General features: G+C 37.8%; 1 protein-coding gene across 4 annotated transcripts in view; it reads left to right on the top strand.

Annotated features, from left to right (window-relative positions):
• SEMA3D (semaphorin 3D) overlaps window positions 1-23233 on the top strand; it is a 148599-nt gene that overhangs the window by 66420 nt on the left and 58946 nt on the right. For 3 of the 4 annotated variants that reach the window (XM_010715144.3, XM_010715211.3, XM_031552749.1), the window contains exons 4-7: window positions 9541-9603; window positions 11327-11446; window positions 15521-15614; window positions 18841-18969. In XM_010715144.3, the coding sequence (XP_010713446.1) occupies window positions 9541-9603; window positions 11327-11446; window positions 15521-15614; window positions 18841-18969 (406 nt within the window). Of the gene's footprint in view, window positions 1-8816; window positions 8908-9540; window positions 9604-11326; window positions 11447-15520; window positions 15615-18840; window positions 18970-23233 lie in introns of those variants that run through there. The other variant, XM_019616732.2, reaches the window with a different exon arrangement.

Raw genomic sequence — 23233 nt, 5'->3', positions numbered from 1 at the left:
AAAAAAGACTCTCAGTTTCAGATATTTGTTGCATTAGTAACTACTGATACACCCAAAAGCCAAGTCAGTGTCCCAAACAATCTACTCTCAGAAAACTCCATCTGTGGACATAACTACTTGGAAAGATTATATTGCAGAATCTGAGGCTCTATATTCATGCTTGTGGGACAGTAATCAAATAAACATCCAAAGCATTGTGTTATGTTCCCCTCTCTAATGTATACGTAGATTATTTAATAACTTCCTTTTTGCAACCTAATTATTTACCTAAATTAGTTAACTTAAATATATTAAGTTAGGGCTTTATTTCCTGGTGTATATATGTATATTTTTCTCCCAGTGCAATAAATCAGTTGTTCTTCTGGAGTTCTAATTTCTTGAATCACTGTAGGTTTTATTCAATTTATCGTGTAATTGGTTGAAAACTTCCTTAGCTGGTAGCTTAAAAAAATCCACCCAGTTTCTAGTGCTTGCAAACCTTATTATGAAACAGCAGTAGCTACTGTAGTATAACAGCAAAGTACCACAGAATGAGAAAAATGCAGAAAACTAAAATGGCAGCAATCTACAAATAAATAAGGGAAAAATGTCTTTTTTTTTAGTGGGGATATAATTTCTATGAACTTGTTCTGAGTAGAAGCCTATAGCCTCTTTTGCAGAAGTATCATTATTTGTGCCGTAGTCTTTTCTTAAAAGAACTGAGATTCCTTACAAATATTGCAAGTTCTTTATATAGTGTAAAATAAATAAAAGAAGCTACATCCTATATTTATCAGGACCCAGGAAATGAAGACAACTGTGCCATAAACAAAAGACGTATGGTGTAAAACAAATGAAAATAGAATTCTTTACGAGCACAAGAGAATGGAAAACTGGGAAAGAATTTGCTAATAATCCTAGATTCTGGGATACAGTTGAAAATATTATTTTGGTCAATGTAATTTTCTTGTGAGTTTACCTAGAACCTTTGTTATTTTACTCTGTGTTATTTTACTTCTTAAGAAAATAAATAAAGAAGAAATACAAAACATAACAAACTGAGCAAACACTTACTAACTAACTGCAGAGAAATTCTGCACATTTCTGTAACTCCCATGCTTGCTACCAGTGCAAGCAGGGTTATATGTCAGCACTATTATCGCTGTGTAATCTGCAGCACGACCCCACCCATCTCTGCAGGAATAGGAATGCTATCAAGGCCTGACAAGCTTTTGAAAAGCTGCCAACCTGCAGGAGCTGTCAGTGCTAGAAGACACAGCCACATGTGGGCCAAATAGATAAACATGTCAGTTTTTTTTCATCTGCTCCACTGTGTATTGGCACTGGGTCACAAATTGTCACTTGGAGCATCCTTGTTTTTTTGTTTTTTTGTTTTTTGTTTTTGTTTTTGCCATGTGCAGCTGTCTTGCGTCTTATCCTTCAATCTCCTTTGTATTGATTTTATCTGTGTGCAGTTCACAGTAAAGAATACATATGCATATATGTATGTACATATCAGATGGCTAAACACTTTTGAAATATTTGCAAAGCAATTATTTGCATTTCCACACCTCTGGTGCTTATTAACTGCAAAAATGGGATTGTGTGTTAACGCTACTATCACTGTGTGATATCTACAGTGTGACCCACCTGTCTCTGCAATAGGATGGTTATGTACGAAAAAGCATATGCATACATGTATAAGACAACATCCTCAAGATACCTTCATTGTTCTGGGAAACCTCCTGTCAGTTTATAGAAGTGTCTAAGTTATCAATGAAACCAATGGGAATTTAGCCAGCATTGAATTAAGACTTGGTTGTGCCATCATACAAGAGTCTTGATTAAGTTAAAATCAGACCAGTGGCAGGGGAGAATGATGGCTATAAATCTGTTTTGGAGAACATTGTTCTTAATTTTCCCAAGAAAAGAATCAGGAAGATGCTGAAATCTGACAGGGGCATGATCTGACCCTTCACGCATAAGGAATTAGTTACCAGGACTTAAAGGCATAATTATTTACTTACTTTTGTTTCAGAAGTAAGTTTTCTGGGTGTTGCAGTTCATAAGGCACTCATTTTCACTTGTTAATTTCCCACCCTTCCAAAACTCATAGATACAGGAAGAATTTTGCCTATCATTTGCAGTGAAACAAGACTGTTGCTACTGGATATGCGTGTACTTTATGTCCTGTCTCTAAAAACTGTCAGCAATGGCTACTGAAGGAAGAAGGAGCTATGACAGTGTCTCTCAGGTTAGGGACATCCAGAGATAGAGGTGGTGGCTGTACTTGCTATCCCCTGGATTTCCCGTCATTGATCTATGTAAATGTTGCTCTGAAGATCTGCAAACCTTTAGAGTCCATAACATTGTTTAACAGACTTAAATTTAGGGACCTGTGTATACAAGGAAGCTTTCAACCAGTGTTTACAGACACAGAACAACAGTCTATTGGCAAAACGTGAAGAAAGCAGTATGAGACCAGATGGACAGTGATCCTAGGTGGAAGAGAGTGTCTCTGTTATTTCCTTTTGCATTGTTGCTGTGAATTATGTTTCCATAAACATCCCCTATTGTTTTTATATTTTACACCTGTATTTTGGTATAAAGAACAGTCAATATCCTGCTCTCTGAAAACCCATACTGGGCTTTGATTTTTTCAGAGGTAGGATTTATCTTCAGTCTGAAGGGATAAACATGTCAGAAGAAATGCCATTTACACTAAAAGTCCTGTTGTATGGTTTCCTTCTAGGAGAAACAGATGGTAGGCTGTGGTTATACTGTGGAAAATGAAGTGCAAAAGCATTGAAGCCTTTCAAGATTTAATCCAGTGTAAATGAATTCGGCTTTTGGTCTGTTTTCTTTATGTTTTCACACCTGCTTAATGTACACCTGAAAATGCACTTCTCTTGGGCGTTGAAAGCCTTGGGTACTCCTGCAGTTGTGTTTGGAGTAGGCTGGGCTTTAAGAAAAGCCCTGCAACAAGTTGAGATCTCTCTTTCTCTCAGGCAGATGTGATGTAAGCTTGTTTGGTTCAAACATTTCTCTTTAACAGCCACTTGCCAAATTTAAGCTGTCCTAAATCTGTGAGTGTGTCATCCAAATGCACAACTGTTTCCCTCTGACTTCCAAGGGTATTAAATTAAGCTTGATAAAATAAGGAATAATATACCTTGGCATTTGTGCTTCCCACAGTGCTGTAAATCAATCTGAATTGATCTTTATATCCTCTCTTCTCCCTGTGCCATATCATATCTTTCGAGATCTGATTTTCTGTTACTATAAAATAATTGGAATTGGAAATTTCTGTCAAATGTCTCCCTGGAGGTATAGCTCAGCTGTGGGAATTAGTTTGTTGGATGTAGGAATATCTGTTGAAAGAAGGAAGGTTTGTGGTAACAGAGATTTGAGAACACTCACCTGCCTTTTAGGAGTCTTTAAGTAGTCCATGGAATTAGCTAACCTTTGATAAAACTGTTAAAAAGAAAGGTGAAAAATTTAGTTCTAGAGACAGTCTGTTTGGGTTTCAAATACAGGGAAAAATTCAGATAAGGAACTTAGATATCTGAATTTCCTTTGTTTACTCTTGACTTTAAAACGTTGAATTCCAGAGCATGGCAAGTACAGTGGGAACCAGTTACAAGAAGTTCTTAGGGTAACCTTCCTCTTTAGAGTTGTGTAAGAGAACAATCTCTGCAGTTTCCCAAGTTGTGGACTTCCCATACCAAATACATGAATGCAACAAATGTGAGGTATTTAGAGACCAACTGGTACACTTGCATAGTATGCTAAAAACAGCTCATTTTCCCATTAATTAGAATGCTCTTTGTTTTCAGCAAAATAATACTAAAAAGGCATGAAATTCCTTCCCGTGTTCCTTGGGAAATTCAATAAACTTCTAGCAGTGATTTGACCTTGAATCAGTATACAGAAGCAACAAATGTCCTGATTCCTAGAAAGCAATCTTTGAACACCTACTGTTGAGGTATTGGGCTGTGATATTTATGATAGTGTCATATGAAACACTGTGACAGTCTTTTCATTGTATCATTGTCATATCATTCTCAGTGCTCCTTGATCTTACTAGTTTTTTTAAAGCTTTCCTTTTTTCAGCCATTAAGTAATTTCTTAGGCGGTGGAACATAAATGAGAAAAAATTGTAAGTGCCATTATTCTCATTTTACTGGTGGGAAAAATGAAATCTGAGTGTTGCAATTAGTAGGGCAGCAGCATAGCTGGGGTTGTACTGTCTCCTGGTTTACTTCAACATTTTTTGATAGGGTTGCTCTCTTTACAGCATCTGCCTTATGATTGCATTAGACTAAATAAGGAATCCAATCTTGTTGTATTTATTTATTTTTATTGTGCAGAGGAGTAGTCTCATGGAGGAAAGTTTCTCAGGGGGAGCGCATTTCATATGCCAGTGTGATGATAAGCTTACAGATCTATCTGCCTTTGTTCTTTGAGTGCTTCATTTGGAACTGTCATATAGAAAATACATTAATATTACTGAGCTTAAGCATCTGAATTATGGTATGCATGACTCCCAAAGTCTTAATGAGACATTTGGATGCCAGGGATGCTGTAATTTTATTGCATGCCTTCTTCTCTAAAGCATCAGTACAAGAAAAAGTAGTACATAGAATAAAGCAAGAGAAGGAAGCAGACTTTCTCTGGTTGTATCAAGCAGTTGCTTGAAATCAATGTATTTTCCTCTAAGTGCTTTGACCCGCCTCTTAGTCCTTTAAAACAGGGAGGAAGTAATGGCTTTCTTCACAAGGATCAAATTCAGTGAATGAGTGTTACAAGACACACCAGTCAGCTGAATGTGTTTCACTCCAGATAGGGATGCATCCTGCTGGTGCTACCTGTACCACTGACAAAACACTTTGAGGTTTCTCGTACCAGAGACTGTGCTGATATAGAAGTGCTGACGCACGTGTGTGATGTCAAGCACACGAGAGGTTCCAGTGAAACCTCCAGGGCTGCTGAAAGCTATCGACCTCAATGAAACACTCAAGTGCTCATTGCTGGCATGAGTGTGATTATCTCGGTGACATAGGAATGGGAGGAATCATGTTGGTCAATTGGTCTCACTTTCTATCACAAGCAAATACCTCATGCTGCAGGTATTCTTTTAATAACCCCATCCAATTCTGCTATAAGAAGTGTTGTGGAATGCTTCATGCAACTTCTGAAGAAAAGTCTTTAATCCCAGAATCTCATTTCTATGGTCTTTTAGATTTTTTCTTAATCTATGATCTATTTTTATTTACAACCAGTTTACACTAATTTCTTTTTACTGTCTATATTCTTGTCATCAAAGTCCTTTTATTCCTCCTGTGGATTATTACCCATCTTCGTATTACTGATGCTTCCCAGCTTTGTGTCATCTCCACATTTTGTTGCAGTGCTACTTTGTTTTGTTATTTTTTTCTTTTTGCTAAGACTACTGAAGAGTATATGAAATAAAATGAACTCTTCCAATATTTGTTTAAGAATTCCATGAGTAGTTTCCTGCAACAGGCTCCATATCTATCACATCATTTTTTAATTAAAAAAAGTATAAATTTTTCCCAGCTGAACTAATCAATTTCTGTGTGGTGCCTTACGAAATACTTTACTGGAGATCTGATGAGTAATGTGTACTTCTGCAGTAATGTGTAGTTCAGCTGTCTTTTTAAAGAACTGCATAACATTAGCCAGGAACAATAACTCTTCACCAAGTTATATTGAGTGTGATAGAATTTCAATATTCATTAGAAACTTAAGTTATCCCTTTCTATAGAACTGTTTTGAAACCTTTCAAAAAGGTGAAATAAGACAAATAGGTCTCTAATTTCCTTAGATATGTTTAATATCTCCTGTTTTTTGTTTGTTTGTTTTGTGTGTGTGTGTGTTCACTGATGATATCTATTATCTTCCACTGTTTTGGAAAAGCCCTGCATCATGCTAGATTTAGTAGCTTCATTAGAAATGATTCTTGGATAAACCCCAATTTAATATAGCTGTTTCTTTGGAATCAGAATTCAGCGTTCAGTCTTTGAGCCATCATTTCACCAAAGAGTTTATAGACAGTTTTAGCCTAGAAATAAAAGTGGATTGAGAAAGAAAGATAAGGAAAGACAAGGGAAATATTAACTCTTAACCAGTATTGTTAATTCATGACGGATGGCAGCTGAAATGAAAATGATAGAACTGTATCTTTGTAGATACATATATATATATGTATATATAGCATCTATCTATCAATTGATGTACATAAATCATCTGTATTTTTAAAAATTCGTTTTTTCCCTTTGTTCTTGCAGTAAAAATGCATGTTTAGAGGAAGGGAAAATGTTGCTTACTTTTAGAACTTACTGCACCTCTGATCTGAAAAGGATTTTTGTGGTTTCTAATGTTTTGTTTTAATCAGAAATCAATTTCCAGCTACCCTTTAATGTGATACCTTATCTGTCCTATACTTCTGCATTACTTAATTATGTACTCCTGGGAGGATTTCTTTCACTCTGCCAACAGAGAAAAGTTAGCTTGCACTTATTAAGAGATTTTAATTTCTTCTCTGTTGCTAAATTTAAGAAAATATTTGTACAATTATTTGGAAGTAATGTTAAGGTTTATTTTTTTTAATTGGTCCATAAAAGATACAGTTGGGAAATCATGACGGTAGCCCTAACCTTGGAATTTTGATATGGGTATTTTGCAAGGATAATAAACTGAAGCTTAAGAAAAGAAAATGATCCTGTTTAAGTATATTGTTGATGAATTTCAACTAGTTACATTCTTCTCTTAAACAGAGCAATTACACATAGCTATTCTAAGATTTCTCTAGACATTTCAAATACAGATCATGATATATATGATATTTATCATATATATATATATCATGATATATATATATCTATATATATAGCTTGTTCTGTTTTAAACCTGAAGTTATACAGTGTCTTGATATACACTTACTGCATTATGCACTTGTCTTGATCTGTTACAGTTTAGAAATGACTATTTCTGGGAACCTTTCAATTCTCAGATGAAAAGCAAATAAATATCACTGTAATTCCCTTGTGTAGTATTGCATGTTGATTTTAAAGTTAGTTGGATCACTTAGCTACGCTTTCCAATGACTAATGTAGTTTTGAATAATGCTGCACACTGTGTCTGTTGAGTGGCCAGAATGAGAATCAAATGACTTTTCTGTCATAATTGACAATGGTCTTCAGTCACAAAGGCAAGAAGTGTATCTCATCCTGAATTGTACAACCTACATGACAAATGCAATGACCCATGAAGGAATCTCAACAAGAGTTGAAGGTGGTGTCCATTAATATATGTGATATTTTCAAGTGGCTGCTTTCCAATATAACTAAGCCTCCCAAAACAATTGTCCAGTACTGCTGTGTAGTTGGAGTGTAGAGACAGGTATTTTCAAAAAGCTGCTGAGAGAGAGATCTTGTCTACATAACCAGACAAATAAACATTGCCAAAACCAAATAAAAGAATCCTCAAAGACCCGTAATAACCTTTTCTGTTGTGGTTAGGAGTTGTGTGGGCAGAATTGGGCATGAAGTTTCTATGCAAGAGAATTGAAGATCAGATCTCAGTTTAAGACTACCTAGACATTTGGACTTCCCTGATCTTATATTCCTCTCTCTGTTCCTTTTTCATCATTCTTTCTTCAGCAGCACCTCTTAAGCATCGAGCTCTCCTTCTCCTTAACACAGTGACACTTGTGGCAGACCAGTGCTGCAAGGCAAAGCTGTACCACTCTGCCCAGGCAGAGACCATTTGAGTTCACTGGCACTAGCTTCAGCTCTTCCCAATGGATTTGCCAAGTTCCCAGTACTTCCTGCTCTACTTTCTGGAATTGTAGACTGTGTAATCTAAAGACACCACTGCAGCTGATTTCTAGTTGTGTTTTCATACCTGGATTCAATAATGACATCACTCTGAAAAAATTCTCTGGGAAAATAAAGTTGTGCTCCACTGTTGAGATGTTGTACTGCCTTATCATCACTTTAAACCTTTACAGCAATATTTACTTAAGCTTTATATAACTTAAAATACATTATCTTTATTATTACCTTCTAATCACAAAGGCATCTGTGAATTCACTAGAAAGAGAACTGATTTCCTTGCAGAAAACCATCACATCCATTTTCATTTCATGAAAAGAGAACAGAATGAAATAAAGAGTGCTCTAATATTGAGAAGAACACTCTGTATCTGGGGTTGTGACAACACCATTGGACATGGAACACTCTAGCATTCCATCCTAGGGTGTGAACCTCTGTATGGGGCAAGGCACATCTTAAAAGGTGCCAACAGCTGGATGAACCTAAGGGAATGTTATAGATGCTAATTCCTCTTGCCTGTTTTTGAGTTACACATCTTTACTGAAAGACAATTTTAATCATTGTTTTTAATCTTATCTGTAATCTCTAAGCTTTGTTCATATAGCATTATTTAAAATTTTAGGAAGTATTTGTAGGCTTAAGAGTAAAATGGGATCTCTGACTACTAGTAATCTGCATATTGGTTTCTGGAAATTGAAACAGTTTCCTAATCAATATTTGATCAAAAAAAACCCTGTGATTTGTTGTTGTTAATCACAAGGACTGGCTGTACATTTCTTTTGTCAAAATAAGCAAGGAAAAAAAAAAAAACATCCATGCTCAGCATTATTCTTCTGGAAAAAAATTATATTTAATTTATCTTTTGAACTTAATAGAATCTGAAAAATAATAATAACCAATTTTTACTGCTTAATTGAAATCAGTGAACCAGAACCTTAGCAGTTGTTCTTTAACATTTCTTCACTAATATCATTGAGGTTACAGTAACTGACAGTGATTTGTCATCTGGCTCCATCATTTACACCAAAAACTAATTTACAGAATTGTACAGATGAAAGAAGAAAAAAAGGTAGTGGTAATATTTTATGCTGAAAATTATGTAAGGTATATGATTTTTTTAAGCTTATATATGCAATTTTCAAAATCTGTATGCTTTATTCACTACACTTGATTATTGTTGAAAAGTAATATTTTTGCATGCTATTAATTTCTGTCATGCACTTCTTGTTCCCTTCACCTACCTTTAGTTTTTCGAACAAAACCTCTTTTCATGTGGACACTGGTAGTAACAGCGAGCTGTTTTTCTAAAATTGCTTTGCCATGTTCACTGGACTAAATTTATTAGAAATTGAATTGCCTAGTTCTGCAGTCAGTTCAATTTCTAGATATTTTGGCTCATCTTTGAGAAAAGCATGCTATTCATTGTACTAACAAGGTGTTCTAGCTGGATAAACTGAGTACTTACTAAAAGTAGATGTGTACAATGAAGAAATGAACAAAGAACAAGGAGTTTGCTTTAAAGCCTTGATACTTCTGATGGAAGACTGTTTTCAAAGCCAGGTTTACTTCTACTCATATGTAAATTTCTTCAACATGTGTAAGTATGTTTTAACTGTTCATTCATGGAGGTAGTTAAACTATAAGTAGTCACAGGACTATTTATTTTATTCATAATCTTTCTCTTATTTAAACTATCTTCCAGATTTACTGGCCTGCAGCAAAAGAAAAGTTGGAATTATGCAAACTAGCTGGGAAAGATGCCCATGTAAGTATAGTTTCCATATTTTTGTTATTGCTGGTAATATTGCATATCTGTATATTTGTTTCTAAATGCACTAAATCCGTTAGTAAGTTTTTGAGGTTTTTCTTTCTTTTCTTTTCTTTTTTTTTTTTCCCTTTCGTAACTTAAATTTAGGTAAAAAAAAAAAAAGGTAGGAGAGAGTCATTTAAAAATCATGGTATCTTTAAATGTTAATGCTTCCAGAAAAATATTCACTATTAAAAACAGCAATTGTTTTAGCCATCCTTGTATATAATGAAGTCAATTGAGAGATGAATGGATGTTCTTCTGACTTTTACTGTGGGAAATATTTTTGTTGTGGAAATCCTTTCCTTCTCATTGAACTGCTCTTTTCTAGGAAATATCCTGAATGTAACTCCATTATAATTGATTAATGAAGCAGAGTAGCAATGGACATTACAAATTAACTTAATTTGCAGACAACTGAGGTTAAGGTTAAAATAAAATCTCCGACCTAATAGCTTTGAAACCACAAATCTTAAAGAAATCTCTGTGTGCATAAGGTACATGCATATATACAATAAAACTTTCATATCTTTTTTACATAGCACAGATTACATCGTGTCTGGAGTTCCACCATAAATGTAAACATTTATTGGCTGTATAATAAAATTTCTTTCTTTTCTCTCCACAAATCTTGTGTTTTCTGTCGAGCTGTCTGTTACTAAGGTGGAGTCCAGCTCAAAATATTCTCTCTCCTCTTGTCTGAGGAATTTAAACTTTTTATCCTAACTTATTGCCACTATTATCTTTACAGCAGACAAGGGCTAAACAACACCTCTGCTGAGCACTGGGAAAGTTCACATACTGGTCTCTATGGAGGATTTGTGCTGATATATTTCTGTACCTAAACAAAGGGAAAAAGACAAGAGGAGGGAATATTTGTTTTTGACAGACATCATAACTCTCTCGTTTTTGCTTCCTGCACTGCTTCTGCATCTTGCCTCTCACTTAGGTGAGGGATGGTTGCTTGGACCTATGCATAGTTTGTGTACATCCTCCTAAATACCTTGTCATATCTATTTATATTTCTTCAATTTTGGGGAAGCCTACAACAGGCCTTCATAATCAACCAATGCAACACCCTTACAGCATATGGCAGCCATCTGGACTGCTTACTAGCTACAACCAAGTCCACTTAAGGCCAAGACTGGCCTGAGCTTTCCAAAGGATCCAAATAAAAGTGACCAGCAGGATGTGGTTGGTGCAGAGAGAGGTCACTCACACAAAACATCCCGCTGGAAGTATGCTGAAGCCCTTCTGATTGCCACAGAGCTTTCTATCATGTAATCTTTGGTGTTAAAGCTTGTGCAGAACCCTCAATCAGGAGCAAAGGCAGGAGGATTTGTAGGCAGACAAATCCGGTGGCTATCTGACCTCAGTTGACTGGGAATGTGTCTACAGCATGAGCTGAGCAGACGTCGTCCAATCTGCACTGTTACCACATAGCTCCTCGTGTCTGTAAGCATTACAAAAGAAGGGCTTGCAAGACTGATTGATGAGCTGCCTGATACACAGCCACTGTGAAATTTTAACCATCACAACTTTGAACTGTTTAGTAAACAATCACTACTACAGTAGTTTTAAGTTTAAATACAAGGATCCTAAGGCTAAAATGTAGCACAAGACTGTGAAAGTGAAAAATAAACATGAAAATTAACGTTTCTCTCTTTTCTCTTTGCAACAGACAGAATGTGCCAATTTTATTAGGGTCCTTCAGCCCTACAACCGAACACATGTTTATGTCTGTGGCACAGGAGCATTTCACCCTCTCTGTGGATACATTGAACTTGGCACTCACAAAGAGGTAATTTAATTTTCTCACTACTCTAATACGTCAAGGGATAACCTTTGTCTAGCATTCATTACAGATTGGAAAATACCATGTGAGTGTGTAAAAAATGAACTGACAGCAGCTTGCGTAAATAACAGAGTAAATGGTGGTTTTTGCAGGTCAGACAGGAACTTGTGTTCTCACATTCGATATGTGCATATCGCTTTTGAACAAAGCACTTTCCTTGGTAGGGCTTAATACACAGACTTCTTCAGAATGTCACTTCCACATGATTAAGTAAGTGAGGAGCACATTTAACCCAGATGTCCTTCTTTCTTGTAAGTCATTTCCGCATATACTTTCTGCTTACATACACACACAGAGTTAAAGATGACATTCATTGTTCTATCTTCTAATGTACACATATCTCCTGTTCCTCAGGGATGGCTTCCTATCCCTTGTGCACAAGAGTAATTCAGAGTTTGTAAATGGTCTTTAAGTCTAAGCCAAAGTCTAAGCTCTCAGGCCTTTGCAGATGGTTTGCAGTCCTGTCACTAAGTGCTGGGTGTCCTCGGTCACTAGTGTTGAATTCCTGCACTGAAGTTAGCAGCTGATTGGTCTTCATTTGCTGGTGACAAAGAAATCTCCATCCTAAGTGGTAAATGTTTGAGATGTAACCCCCACAACAGAAGCATTTTGGTGTTGTGTCAAGCAGCCACTTAGTACACAAGTCTCTTTTTAACTCCTATACGTATAACACTTTGGTTTTATTTATAACATTGTCTCTGCTCTTAGTGTCTGGTGACCTGTCTGGTTATTTGCCTGTAGTGCAGGCTTCCTGCACTGCTGTAGAAATAGCTTTCCCTTTTCTTTGGATCTAAGTGAAATTATAGAATATAAAAAGTGAGTTGTAACGATAAGTTATTAAATGCAATGACCTCAAATATGTATGTGTTGGATTTATGCTGATGTACGAAATCGATGGCAAATGCTTACAGAAAAGAAAAAAAAAAGGAGGGGGAGGGGGGTGGAGGCAGGGGAAAGGGATAGGGTAAAGGTTTTATTAACTCTTGTCCTATGTGGGACCCATGCAATCTGTGAGTTGGTTGACCAGAGGATGCTGAAGTTACAGAGCTGCCTGAAATATGCATGATGGTACTGTTTTCCTAATAAGCTATTAATACTCCTGGTACTGTTTGGAACAGGCTGTACAGTTGGGCTTGCAAAGAAACAACTTAGTCTTCTTTGATTCATTACTTTGATTACTCCAGTTGAAACAACTGAAGCTTTACATCTCTTGTATCATGTTGATTCCTGAGCTTGAATGATTAAGTCCACAACTGAACTGAGCAGAACAACTCTCCACAAGAGTGTAAGGTTCTGGTTTACCTCTTGGTCATTAGTGAGCTGTCTTATTCACTGTCCCATTGTAACTTCATTTGTGACAGTTGTTCTCATCAGACATTATAAAATTATGGATTTGGCCTGATTGTTCAGTCTGGCGGTCAGTCTAGACAAGGGGGTCTTTCTCAATTAGATATGACCGATTACCTTATGAGAGGAAATGAAAGAAGAAACCTCATATTGTATTCCCTAATCCCCTAACTGTCTCCCAGTTCTGCCTGTCCTGCACTTACTGGTTGCTCAGCTGCAACGGTGAGCTGTTCAGTGTTCATCACTACTCACAACTCTTCTGCTGGTGCATCTCTTCTGCAACATCCTACTGAAATAGTGACTTTGAATGACATCAGATATGTTTTCCCTTTCCTCCTGGGATTCCAAATGCCAATATAGCCACTGCCTGTCCAGATAAATGTGACATAGCAGGAGAGTCCTGAGTCCTCTCTTCTTGAAACCCATTGACTTGAATTTGACAGGCAGCTGGAGAAGTCTCCTGCTTGTAGGAACTGAAGCCAGAAATCCTGTGTGGAAATTCAAAGCTCTCCTGTTGCAGATCTGTTATTTTAGATTTTTTTAAGTTCTGATTTGTAAGAATGTATAATGGATGTTTGGTAATTAGCAACCTTCCAGGAAGCTGTGGGATGCTTGGGAGAGCCAGAGCCTAAGATAGTTTCACAGGGCTTTGAAAGCAGGCAGCACCCTGCTGACCTCTGGAAGCTGCTGGAGGATCTGCCCAGTGCCCTGCTGGTTGCACCAATGCTGCAGAAGCAGACAGGAAAGGAGTGTGGATCAGGTGATTCAAAACCACAGCACACAGTGCTTTTGAAGCCATACAAATCCCTTACAGGATCACACAATTAAAGGGGATTAAAGTTCTAGCCTCGCTAGTGCTGAAGTCACTGCCAAAACTTCTCTTGGCTGGTGAAGAAGAGGCTTGGCCCAGCTGATGCTCTTAGCCACAGGTCTCCAAGGGATGCTCTTTTCTTTGAAATCTTTGTCCAGACTGAAAGCAGGAGGTTAACTGTGTGAATACATGGTTGTGTCCATTAATTTGTGTGGTTGAAGTCTGGAGTGTTTGATGGTGATCTACAGAGTCCTCAGTCTCTTGAGTATTCCTGGACATAGGAACAGCTTCTTGGCGTGCGTTATACCACAAAGGTTCTCTGAGCAGATCAGGGCTGTATTTCTTAGAAGAAATGAGAATGCGACAATAATATTCTATTGTCAGCAAAACAATGCTCAGTTTTACTTTAGTGTTGTCCTTGATGAACCCATCTAAGTAGCCTGAGAATTTGGTTTAGCTGATATCTCAGATGTTTGAGAGGATAACAATAGTTCTTGTCTAACTATTAAATTCTGCTCTAGCAGCTAGAATTGCTGCAGGAAATTGAATTTATCTCCACTGATTGGAATTGATTTTTTTCCCTCTTAAGCAGGGATCTTAATTATTCAGTATTCTGGCCTCTTGTCTTCTGAGCCTATGGGGTTTAGAAGACATCTCAATGAAATAGCAATGTTTGGTTATTTATAGCCTGATGTATGCTTAGCATAAATTGAATAAATGTGTTGTGAAGTATAATTCTATGTGAATCTCTTTGGGCATATTTCGCTGTCATTTGCGCTCTTCAGTTCTCTTGCGAGGCAAAGTTACAGAAACAATTCACTATAGAAACAAAGTCACTTCACCCTCTTTTACATAATGTTTTAAATCATAGATGTTTCTTTTTAACTAATTTCAAAAGCTGTGCCTCTGCAGTAAACATTAAACCCATCATGATTTGATGCCTGAGTGCCAGTGGGATTCTGAATGCCACTTCCCATGAGAGAGTACATTAACAACACCTCTGCAGGCAGTCTCCCTTTTCTAATAGCAACATTCTTAAAATAATCGCTCTGTACCTACTAAGACTTTACTCATCCTAATAATGTTTGCCTTCAGAAGGATACACTGTGTGTTTCAGTTACGTGTGCTTTTAGAAAACTGATGAAAGGAATATGTGAAAATGTCCACTTGGGCTGTTCCAAACTAATAAAACTTCAAAGCAGTGCTTACAAAAATTGAATCAAAAAATGCAAAATTGCCCGCCGAAATCATAAGGAATGACTTTTAAATAATTTATTTCCTTTATCTTCCTCTGTACCCTTGTTCTGTGACCCAAGCATTGATGGCTGCATTTGGGAACTACAAGGAGGGATTTATTCTAACATCTCTTGTATCGTTAGCCTTGTTAAAAATAACAAGAGAGAGCATATGCTGCTCCTGTTAAAGGGGCTGAACCGTGTCTGCCGTGAACAGTATTCAGCAGTCCCTGGAGAAATTTAGGACTCAGCCAGAATCCCTTCTGAGTCTCCTGTTGCAACATAGTCCATCAGCCACTTTCACAAATAGACACTAGTGCCTTTTAAGCACAATCCAGGCTTTACTTTGAATTTGAAATGAACAGTGCATCTTTTTTTCTTCCTGAAAATCATGATATTTTTTCAAGATTTATTTTTCACTATAGAGTAGCAAGATACATAAAAATGATAAGCAGAAAAAAAAAATCCAGGTGTAAAACAGGGGCATGAACTGTTACATCAACTCTAAGATGACAACTCAGCTATGTGATATGATACACCTCCACTTCATCTGTTAGCAAAGCAGTTTGTCTGAGTGAGTTTTTCTCTGCAGCCACACCAGGATAATGAATATGTCTTTATTCTCAGGAAACAATATTCAGGCTGGATACTCAGAACTTGGAGTCGGGCAGGTTGAAATGTCCTTTCGATCCTCAGCAGCCATTTGCATCAGTGATGGCAGGTAAGAAATCATCAGAGCAGTTACTGGGGTCAGAGGCTCAGCAGATGTCACCAGCAGAGCTGCTCTGACACCGCTTATGCTTCTGATGCTGGTTTGTGCTCTGGGACCTGGGGGAACCCTTCAGTCTGCTGACACCAAAAGTTGGAAACACATCAACAAAAGCAGAGAAACCTGAGTGACTGTGAAGTCTCTGCCAGCTGAGCAGGGTTTCATCCTCACCCAGTCATTTCTCCTTTAACAACAAAAAAAGACAAACCAACACATGGACAGACAAAGCTTCAAGTGCTTCTAGGGCTCTTTCTGCAATTATCAATATGTTCTGTCCTTTGAAGTCTGCTGACATCTGCTATTTCCATAAATACATTTTTGAGGCTTCTATTTACTTGAGTAGCCACTTCTGAAGCTGGAAGCCTAGGAACAAGATAGCGCAATCTGCATGCTGCATGCATCGCAGCACTGTGTGGTCTGACATTTGGTACCAAGGAATGTCAGCTTGACCTCCGGATTTCAAACCACTATAGGAGCCACTTTTGTCATGGTTTGGTTCATAGCTTTGGACAATTTTCATTTAACTTGTCCATCAAGCCTATGAATACAAGATAAGAGTGAAGCACCATGACGTTTTCATTTACAACCAAAGAGCAGTGGTGACAATGCTTTGAAGTATTGGTCACTGTGTTATAAAAAGAATATGACTAATGTTCAGTCTTTCTTCTCTGATAATAAGATAGATGATTTGCGATTCTGACCCAACAGATGGGGCAGGACTTCCTTTATTAAAAACAATAGATTAAAGTCAGTGCTTATTCTTTTCAGGGACGCCTAGTACTACTTAATGACTGTGAAGTCTATTTTTAAAATGGAATTCTAGAAACTTTATTCTTTTTTTTTTTTGTCTTAATGAAGTATAGCTCTGTGATTTATTATAGTGTTGGCTAATTCCAGTAGCAGACTAGTGCATTGACTTTTCTACTGAGTCTTGGGAGATGAAGAAGCTGCTGTGCTTTGCTAACTAAAACATAATCTTCAGTATGTAAGAATTTTCAGGCTAGATAAAACTGGTAATTGGGTTGTTTGAGCATCCCTTCCTGCACTATGCCTGGTATCAAGTGCTTCACTATACTGTACAAGGAGCATTGTAAAGAGTTACAGGCCTGACGAGAGAATGTGTTCTTGACCTATCTTTGGATGATTGCTTTATTTCCTAAAGTGCTAGGAGAGCAGTGTAACTCATGGATAAGATACTGCACTGGGACTCAGGGGAGCTCAGTTCCCATCTCTGTACTGGCAAGAGGAATAGCCTTCATAGTGTTTCTCTGCACCTGCTTTTATTTATCTGCAAAATAGCAATAAATATTACTTGCATCCTTCAGAAAGCATTTGTAATCAGGTATAAATATGAGCTTAATATTGCCCTATATTTCCATTCCTGTAAATGGTTAATTGCAAGTGTTTTCATTCTTTGTAGAAATATCTAATCTGTCTTTGAATTCTACACAGCATTTTAGCCCAAGTAAAATACAACACTATATTATATACCATTGGAAAACCCAGGCTTTCTAACTGAAAAATCACCTGTTTGTCATCCATCTTCTGTTACAAATTAGTGCTCACCAAAACCATTCTGGAAATAACTGAAACATGGGCTGGGAGGTATCAAAAGCCATGAGAAGTGCTGAAAGCGCCTTGTCAGCAGAGCCTGGGCAAGGATGGGCATTTTCTGTTAGTCCTTTGGATTTATCGATCACTGAGTGCCTGTCAGTTAGCAAACACCAATTACTCTGCCCATTCTTCATTATGACAAATACTGTTCTGAACGCACTATTGTTCCTTTACAAAGGCGACATGCTGTCTGAAAGATGTGCTTTCCAGTACTGTCATGGAAATAATACATAAGTAAGAGTAATAATGAAGCAAAAAGAAAGCTGACGGATCTTTTTTTGTGGGTCAGTGGTTGTGGTTTTTTGCTTAGTTTTGTTTTCTTTTTGTCTTATTTTTTAAGCATGTTTACATCTTTTGCAAATGAAACCACACAATATTTATGATTTATGTTGAATGGTATTTATTCGGAGTTCACTCTTAACCAAGGGGTTCTCACTGAAATATCTTGCAAAATGTTTCCACTCAGAACATTGGAAAACCTGGAAAAGTATTTTTATGTATCATGCAGCATTTTATATGATTATTATTTATGAATATGAACCTTCTTTATTTTTTCAAACTGAAGAAATTTCTTATTGCAAGCCAATAAGAAACAAAGCTCTCCTACCTGATAAAGCTATCTTGTTATTTTTACAGAAAAAGAAAAAAAAAGAGAATTGTTGTAAAATGCACAATACAGTTAATTTCACAACAATACCATTTCTTTGCTTCTTTTTAGAAAAATACTGAGATTCAAAGGAAAGCAGAAAATATTGTGCAATTCCTACATTTGTGTAGTTTTACAGTCCCAAAAAAGATGTCAGAAAAATAAATAGTTACTGCAGTTGTAGCAAACGCCCTGCGCAGTATTATAAATACCGTTTCTTTGTGAGACCGTTTCTGGCTGTCTTATTCAAGCAAAATGTCTCATTTATTTTAGTGGAACAACTCACTGTGTTAAAATGATCACAATTTGGGTCTGTAGCCATATTCCTACCATTAACATGCTACATAGTTGAGAAGAATTCCCCTAGTGCCTAAATTCCTCTTTGTGAATGAAGTGTTGGGCAGAGGTCCCTACTCCAGGAAATTGCCAAGCCATGAAGTTCCTATAGTGGAGCATCCATCAAATTCCCAGTTCAAGCCCAGGAGCAGCCAAGCCACATGTGGTGGGACAAGGCTAGGACAAAGGCTAACTTGAATCGATAGATGGTTGTGTCTGCATTACAGCCTGCAAGCTCATGGTCAGTGCCACTGAGCAGGATGCTTGGTTTAGGTATGCCATTATGTCTTTAGCTGTGTCCTTATTAGGACCTGGAAGGATTTGCTTTGCTAGTTGCCTAGAAGATCTGAAAATTGGACATGGACTCCTTAATTTCTCAAGGATACAATTACAAATGCTACGTCCATTTAAATGTAAGAAATTTCGTGAAACCACAAATCCCAATAAAGTAACAAACAGACTTCAAAGTATTAAATTAGTTCATAGGCAAATTAGACACAGGTGTTGTTCACCCAACAAAATACAAAGTTTTAATTTGTTTACTTTATGTATGTGGAAATCTCATCGCTTTTTCATTTGCAGATGAGTATCTTTATGCTGGAACAGCTTCTGATTTCCTTGGCAAAGACACTGCTCTAACACGTTCCCTGGGTCCTTCTCACGACCACCATTACATCAGAACTGACATTTCTGAACATTACTGGCTTACTGGTAAGATCCCAAACATATGCTGTTGTCATTTGCATTGTCCCTGCTTCTCTGAAGTTAATAGCCCCTTTCTTAAATAAATATATGCCCAGTAAGTATAAATATAGATATTGTATCATGGTATCTTTGGATTATGTAGGCTTTTTTGGAGAAAGCTCAGTGGAACAAAAATGTACTTGAGAAAAGTCAGAGGTGAAAATGCTAATTAAGGAAAGAGGAGGAAAGTAGGACCTAATAGTTCTTTCCGTCTTTAACCTATACATCTATATATAGTCCTGTAATTGGAATACTATCATGACTAAAATGCTTTTATTTCCAGTTTTGTTGGAATAATTTTTTTAAACTTTTTTCCGATCATTTGTTCAAAACTGTTCCCTAAAGTATGTTGAAATGACAGACTGAAAGTTCAGTGTTTTTAGGTAGATTTATTTTATTTTATTTTATTTTATTTTTTCCTTTTTAGAAGGGAAAAATACTCTTTGTTGCTGTGAGGGTCATTTTAAAACCACTATGGGCACCCTAAAATAGCTTCCCAAATAAAACACTGCTTTTCCTTGCCCGTTAAAAACATTCTGAGCTAGTAAACCCTCTAAAAAACTGGCTGCATTTACACCCAGCCAGTCTCAAACCACACACAGAGTAACATGGAAAACTTCGCTCACAGGCTAACCCTGCTCAATTAAAGCATCCCCCTTTTAGCTGTCAGCTGTCTTTAAAGATGTGGCAACACTGGCCTTGTTTCAGGCTGCCTGTGTAACTATGGATGCATTGTAAATCCAGGCCTGCTGACCACAGGGTTAAGTTGTCTTCCCAGCAGACAACTTCTGAAAGACATAATTTTGCCTTTTAACTCTTTGAGACCTCAACAAGAGGAAATGTTCTTCTTATTATTTCTCTACTTCTATTCCTCCACCTAAGTTCTTGCCCTATATTTCTGTCTAGTTGTGGCTCCATAACCGCCAGATTCCTCCTGGGGGATGAGGAGTAGCAGAAAAGCCACTTCAAGTCATTTTACCTGTCCAAATAGATGTAGTCCTGTGGACTGATAAAAGATCTCACACTTGACTCTGCTAACTTTACCTACTTTCATCTCCTGTGCTCTTCAAGTATATGGCTTAATATCTCTCTTGTCCCACCTCTCTTTTCTCCTCCCTCTCGTTTCTAAATGTCCCATAGACCAGAACTGATATGTGTGCAGTATGGGTGAGCCAGCATGAGTCCATCCAGGAGGCAGTTGTTTCTAATAATTATATCTAACATCTGATTTTATCACTGGCTGCTTTCTGGTATTTAGTATGGAAAGGCAGTTAGAGTAGCTGCTTTCCTAAGGGATGTTATGATATCCCAGAAATAAAGATTTATTGGGAAGTGCTCATAAGGAGCATCTGGTGTTATCATTAGTACAGATCCACCTCGATGAGCATTACAGCAGAATGAAAGAGGGCTCAGTTCCCAGCCCAAAAGAACTTATAGTTTAAATATCCAGTTCCAAGCATTTCTTCATGCTATTGTTTCTTCACGAGCAGTTTGAGACCAGGGAACAGTACAAGAACACGGGATAAACTAAAGGACTGAGAACTATTTGTGTTTTAGTTTGGAGGCTGAGGTGAAGGTATGACTTTCTGATAGACTGATTTTTCATTTCATGTTTCAGAGAAGAGGAAAATCCAAGAGGGTGTACCACTTAGTGAGCAGTTAAGGCAAGCTAGTAAAAACAAACAAGGAGAAGGCTAAGATATTCAACAACTTCTTTGCCTCAGCCTTCACTAGTGACTGCTCTACACAGAGCCCTTGTGTGGATAGTTCAGAAGGTGGGATCTAGGGGCATGATGCTTCTCACATTGTAAGTGAAGATCAGGTTTGTGACCTCCTGAGGAACCTGAACATCCATAAATCAATGGGTCCTAATTAGATACATTCCAGAATCCAGAGGGAATTGGCTGATCTAGTTGCCAAGCCACTCTTGATGATATTTGAAAAGTCGTGGCAGTCAGGTGAGGCCCCTGGTGATTGGATAAAAGGTAGTATAGAACCCATTTTTGAGAAGGGTAGAAAGGATGACTGAGGGAACTACCACAGACTCACCTCTGTGTTAGGGAAAATTATGAAGGAGATCCTCCTGGAAGCTATGCTAAGGCACATGAAAGAGAGGGAGATGTAATGTGGGATAATCAGTGTTCTTCACCAAGGGAAGGTTCTGCCTGACCATCCCTGTTGTTTTTTGTGATAGAATAACTGCATCAGTGGAGAAGGAAAGCGCTACTGGACTTCAGTAAGGCCTTTAACGTGGTCCCTCATAACATCCTTCTCTCCAAATTGAACATATCTGAATCTGATAGGTGGATTGTATGACGGATGAGGAACTGGTTGCAAGATCATAACCAGAGAGTGATGGTCAATGAGTCAATGTCTTGATGGAGATCTGTGACAAGTGATGTCCTTCGGGAGCCAGTACTGAGACCAGTGCTCTTTAACATCTTCATCAGTGACACTGACAATGCAATTGAGTGTGCCCTCAGCAAATTTGTGGGAGGCACCAAGCTGTGCCCAAGAGACAGGATGCCATTCAAAGAGACCTAGACAGGCTCGCATGAACCGCATGAGGTTCAATAAATCCAAGTGCATGGTCTTGTGCCTGGGTCATGGCAACACCTGCTATCTGTACAAGCTGGGGGATGTAAGAGTGGAACACAGCCCTGCTGAAAAGGACATTGAGGACAACAAGCTGGACATGAGCCAGCAATGTGCCCTCACAGTCCGGAAAGCCAACTGTATCCTGGGCTGCATCAAAAGAAGCGTGGCCAGCAGGGCGAGGGAGGTGATCCTGCTCCTCTGCTCTGTGCTGGTGAGGCCTCACCTGGAGTACTGCGTCCAGATGGGGAGTCCTCAGTCAGGAGAGATGTGGACTTGTTGAAGTGCATCCAGAAGAGGGTCACAAAAATGATCCCAGGGATGGAAAACCTCTCCTGTGAGGACAGGCTGAGAGAGCTGGGGCTGTTCAGCCTGGAGAGGAGAAAACCCCAGGTGAGGCCTGATAGAGGCCTTTCAGTATCTAAAGGGAGGCTATAAGAAGGAAGGGGATAAACTCTTTAGCAGGGTCCACTGTGATAAGACAAGGGGAAATTCTTTCAAAATAAAAGGAGAGAGAGACTTACATTGACATAAGGAAAAAGTATTTTACAGTAATGGTGGTAAGATACTGAAATAGGTTGCCTGGAGATGTGGTGGATTCTGTGTCCTTGGAGACGTTCAAGGTCAGGCTGGATCAGACTCTGAGCAACCTGATCTAGCTGTGGATGTCCCCATTCATTGAAGCGGAGTTGGACTAGATGACTTTTAAAGGTACTTTCAACTGAAAAGATTCAATGATTCATTCTGTTTTCACTTAAAGTGCTTGTATCTGTGACAGTTTTTTAAGGAGTGTAATATATTTTTATATCTAGGCTTGAAAAACAGCTTCATTGTATTAGATTGTAATGTCAAAATTATCCTGTGCTGAAGACCCCATATATTCTTCAGGTGTAAGCTGTTTCCAGCCATATAAAATCTACAACCACCCTCTGTCTAAAACTTATACACAAACCATGCAGTGTTGTACTACAAGGCATGGCTATAAATTGGATGCTTTTAATATTTTAAAATGGTCTTATTTGGAGAAAATGTTGAGTGCAATACTAAATGATGGGATCAATTCTGCAGTAAGCCATAGGGCAGCCAATGCACTGCTAGTTTATTGTGTAGCATTACCAATTTCATACGCTTTTTGCTTTCAGCTGGTATTGGTGTAAAGAAAATATTTACTTGATTTTAGTTTTAAAACCTTCACCTCATCTAAATCCCTTTTTCCCTAAAAGTACCACCCATTGACCAAACATATGTTAGACCTCCAGGAAAAGTTGTACATACTTGAGTAATTGTACCATTATAAATAAATTATTTCTAGGCATGACTCGTGTTTTACTTAGGATAAGGATAAAATTTGTAAGTTGTTTTTTTTTCCGTTTTTTTTCCTAGTGAGCTGTGGAAGTTTTGCTATAATGCACCTTAATTTTTTAAAAGTTTTGTCTTTATTCCATTTCTGGAAACAAGATTATTCTTTTCTGGAGGAAAGGAGGAAAAGACAAAGCACAAGGGAAAAATGTACAGGATACCTCCCAGTTCCTTGCAGGGCATCTCTATCTTAACTAATTAAGACATGTCTTAATCTCAATGACTGAATAGCCTCTCTACAAAGGAGAAAGGGAGGAAGGCAGCTAATCTTTCCCAT

The sequence above is a fragment of the Meleagris gallopavo genome, chromosome 1, assembly GCF_000146605.3.
Source record: "Meleagris gallopavo isolate NT-WF06-2002-E0010 breed Aviagen turkey brand Nicholas breeding stock chromosome 1, Turkey_5.1, whole genome shotgun sequence".
In the NCBI taxonomy this organism is placed as follows: Eukaryota; Metazoa; Chordata; class Aves; order Galliformes; family Phasianidae; genus Meleagris; species Meleagris gallopavo.
The sequence above is the reverse complement of the archived record's forward strand: the minus strand, read 5'-3'. Positions and strand labels throughout refer to the sequence as shown.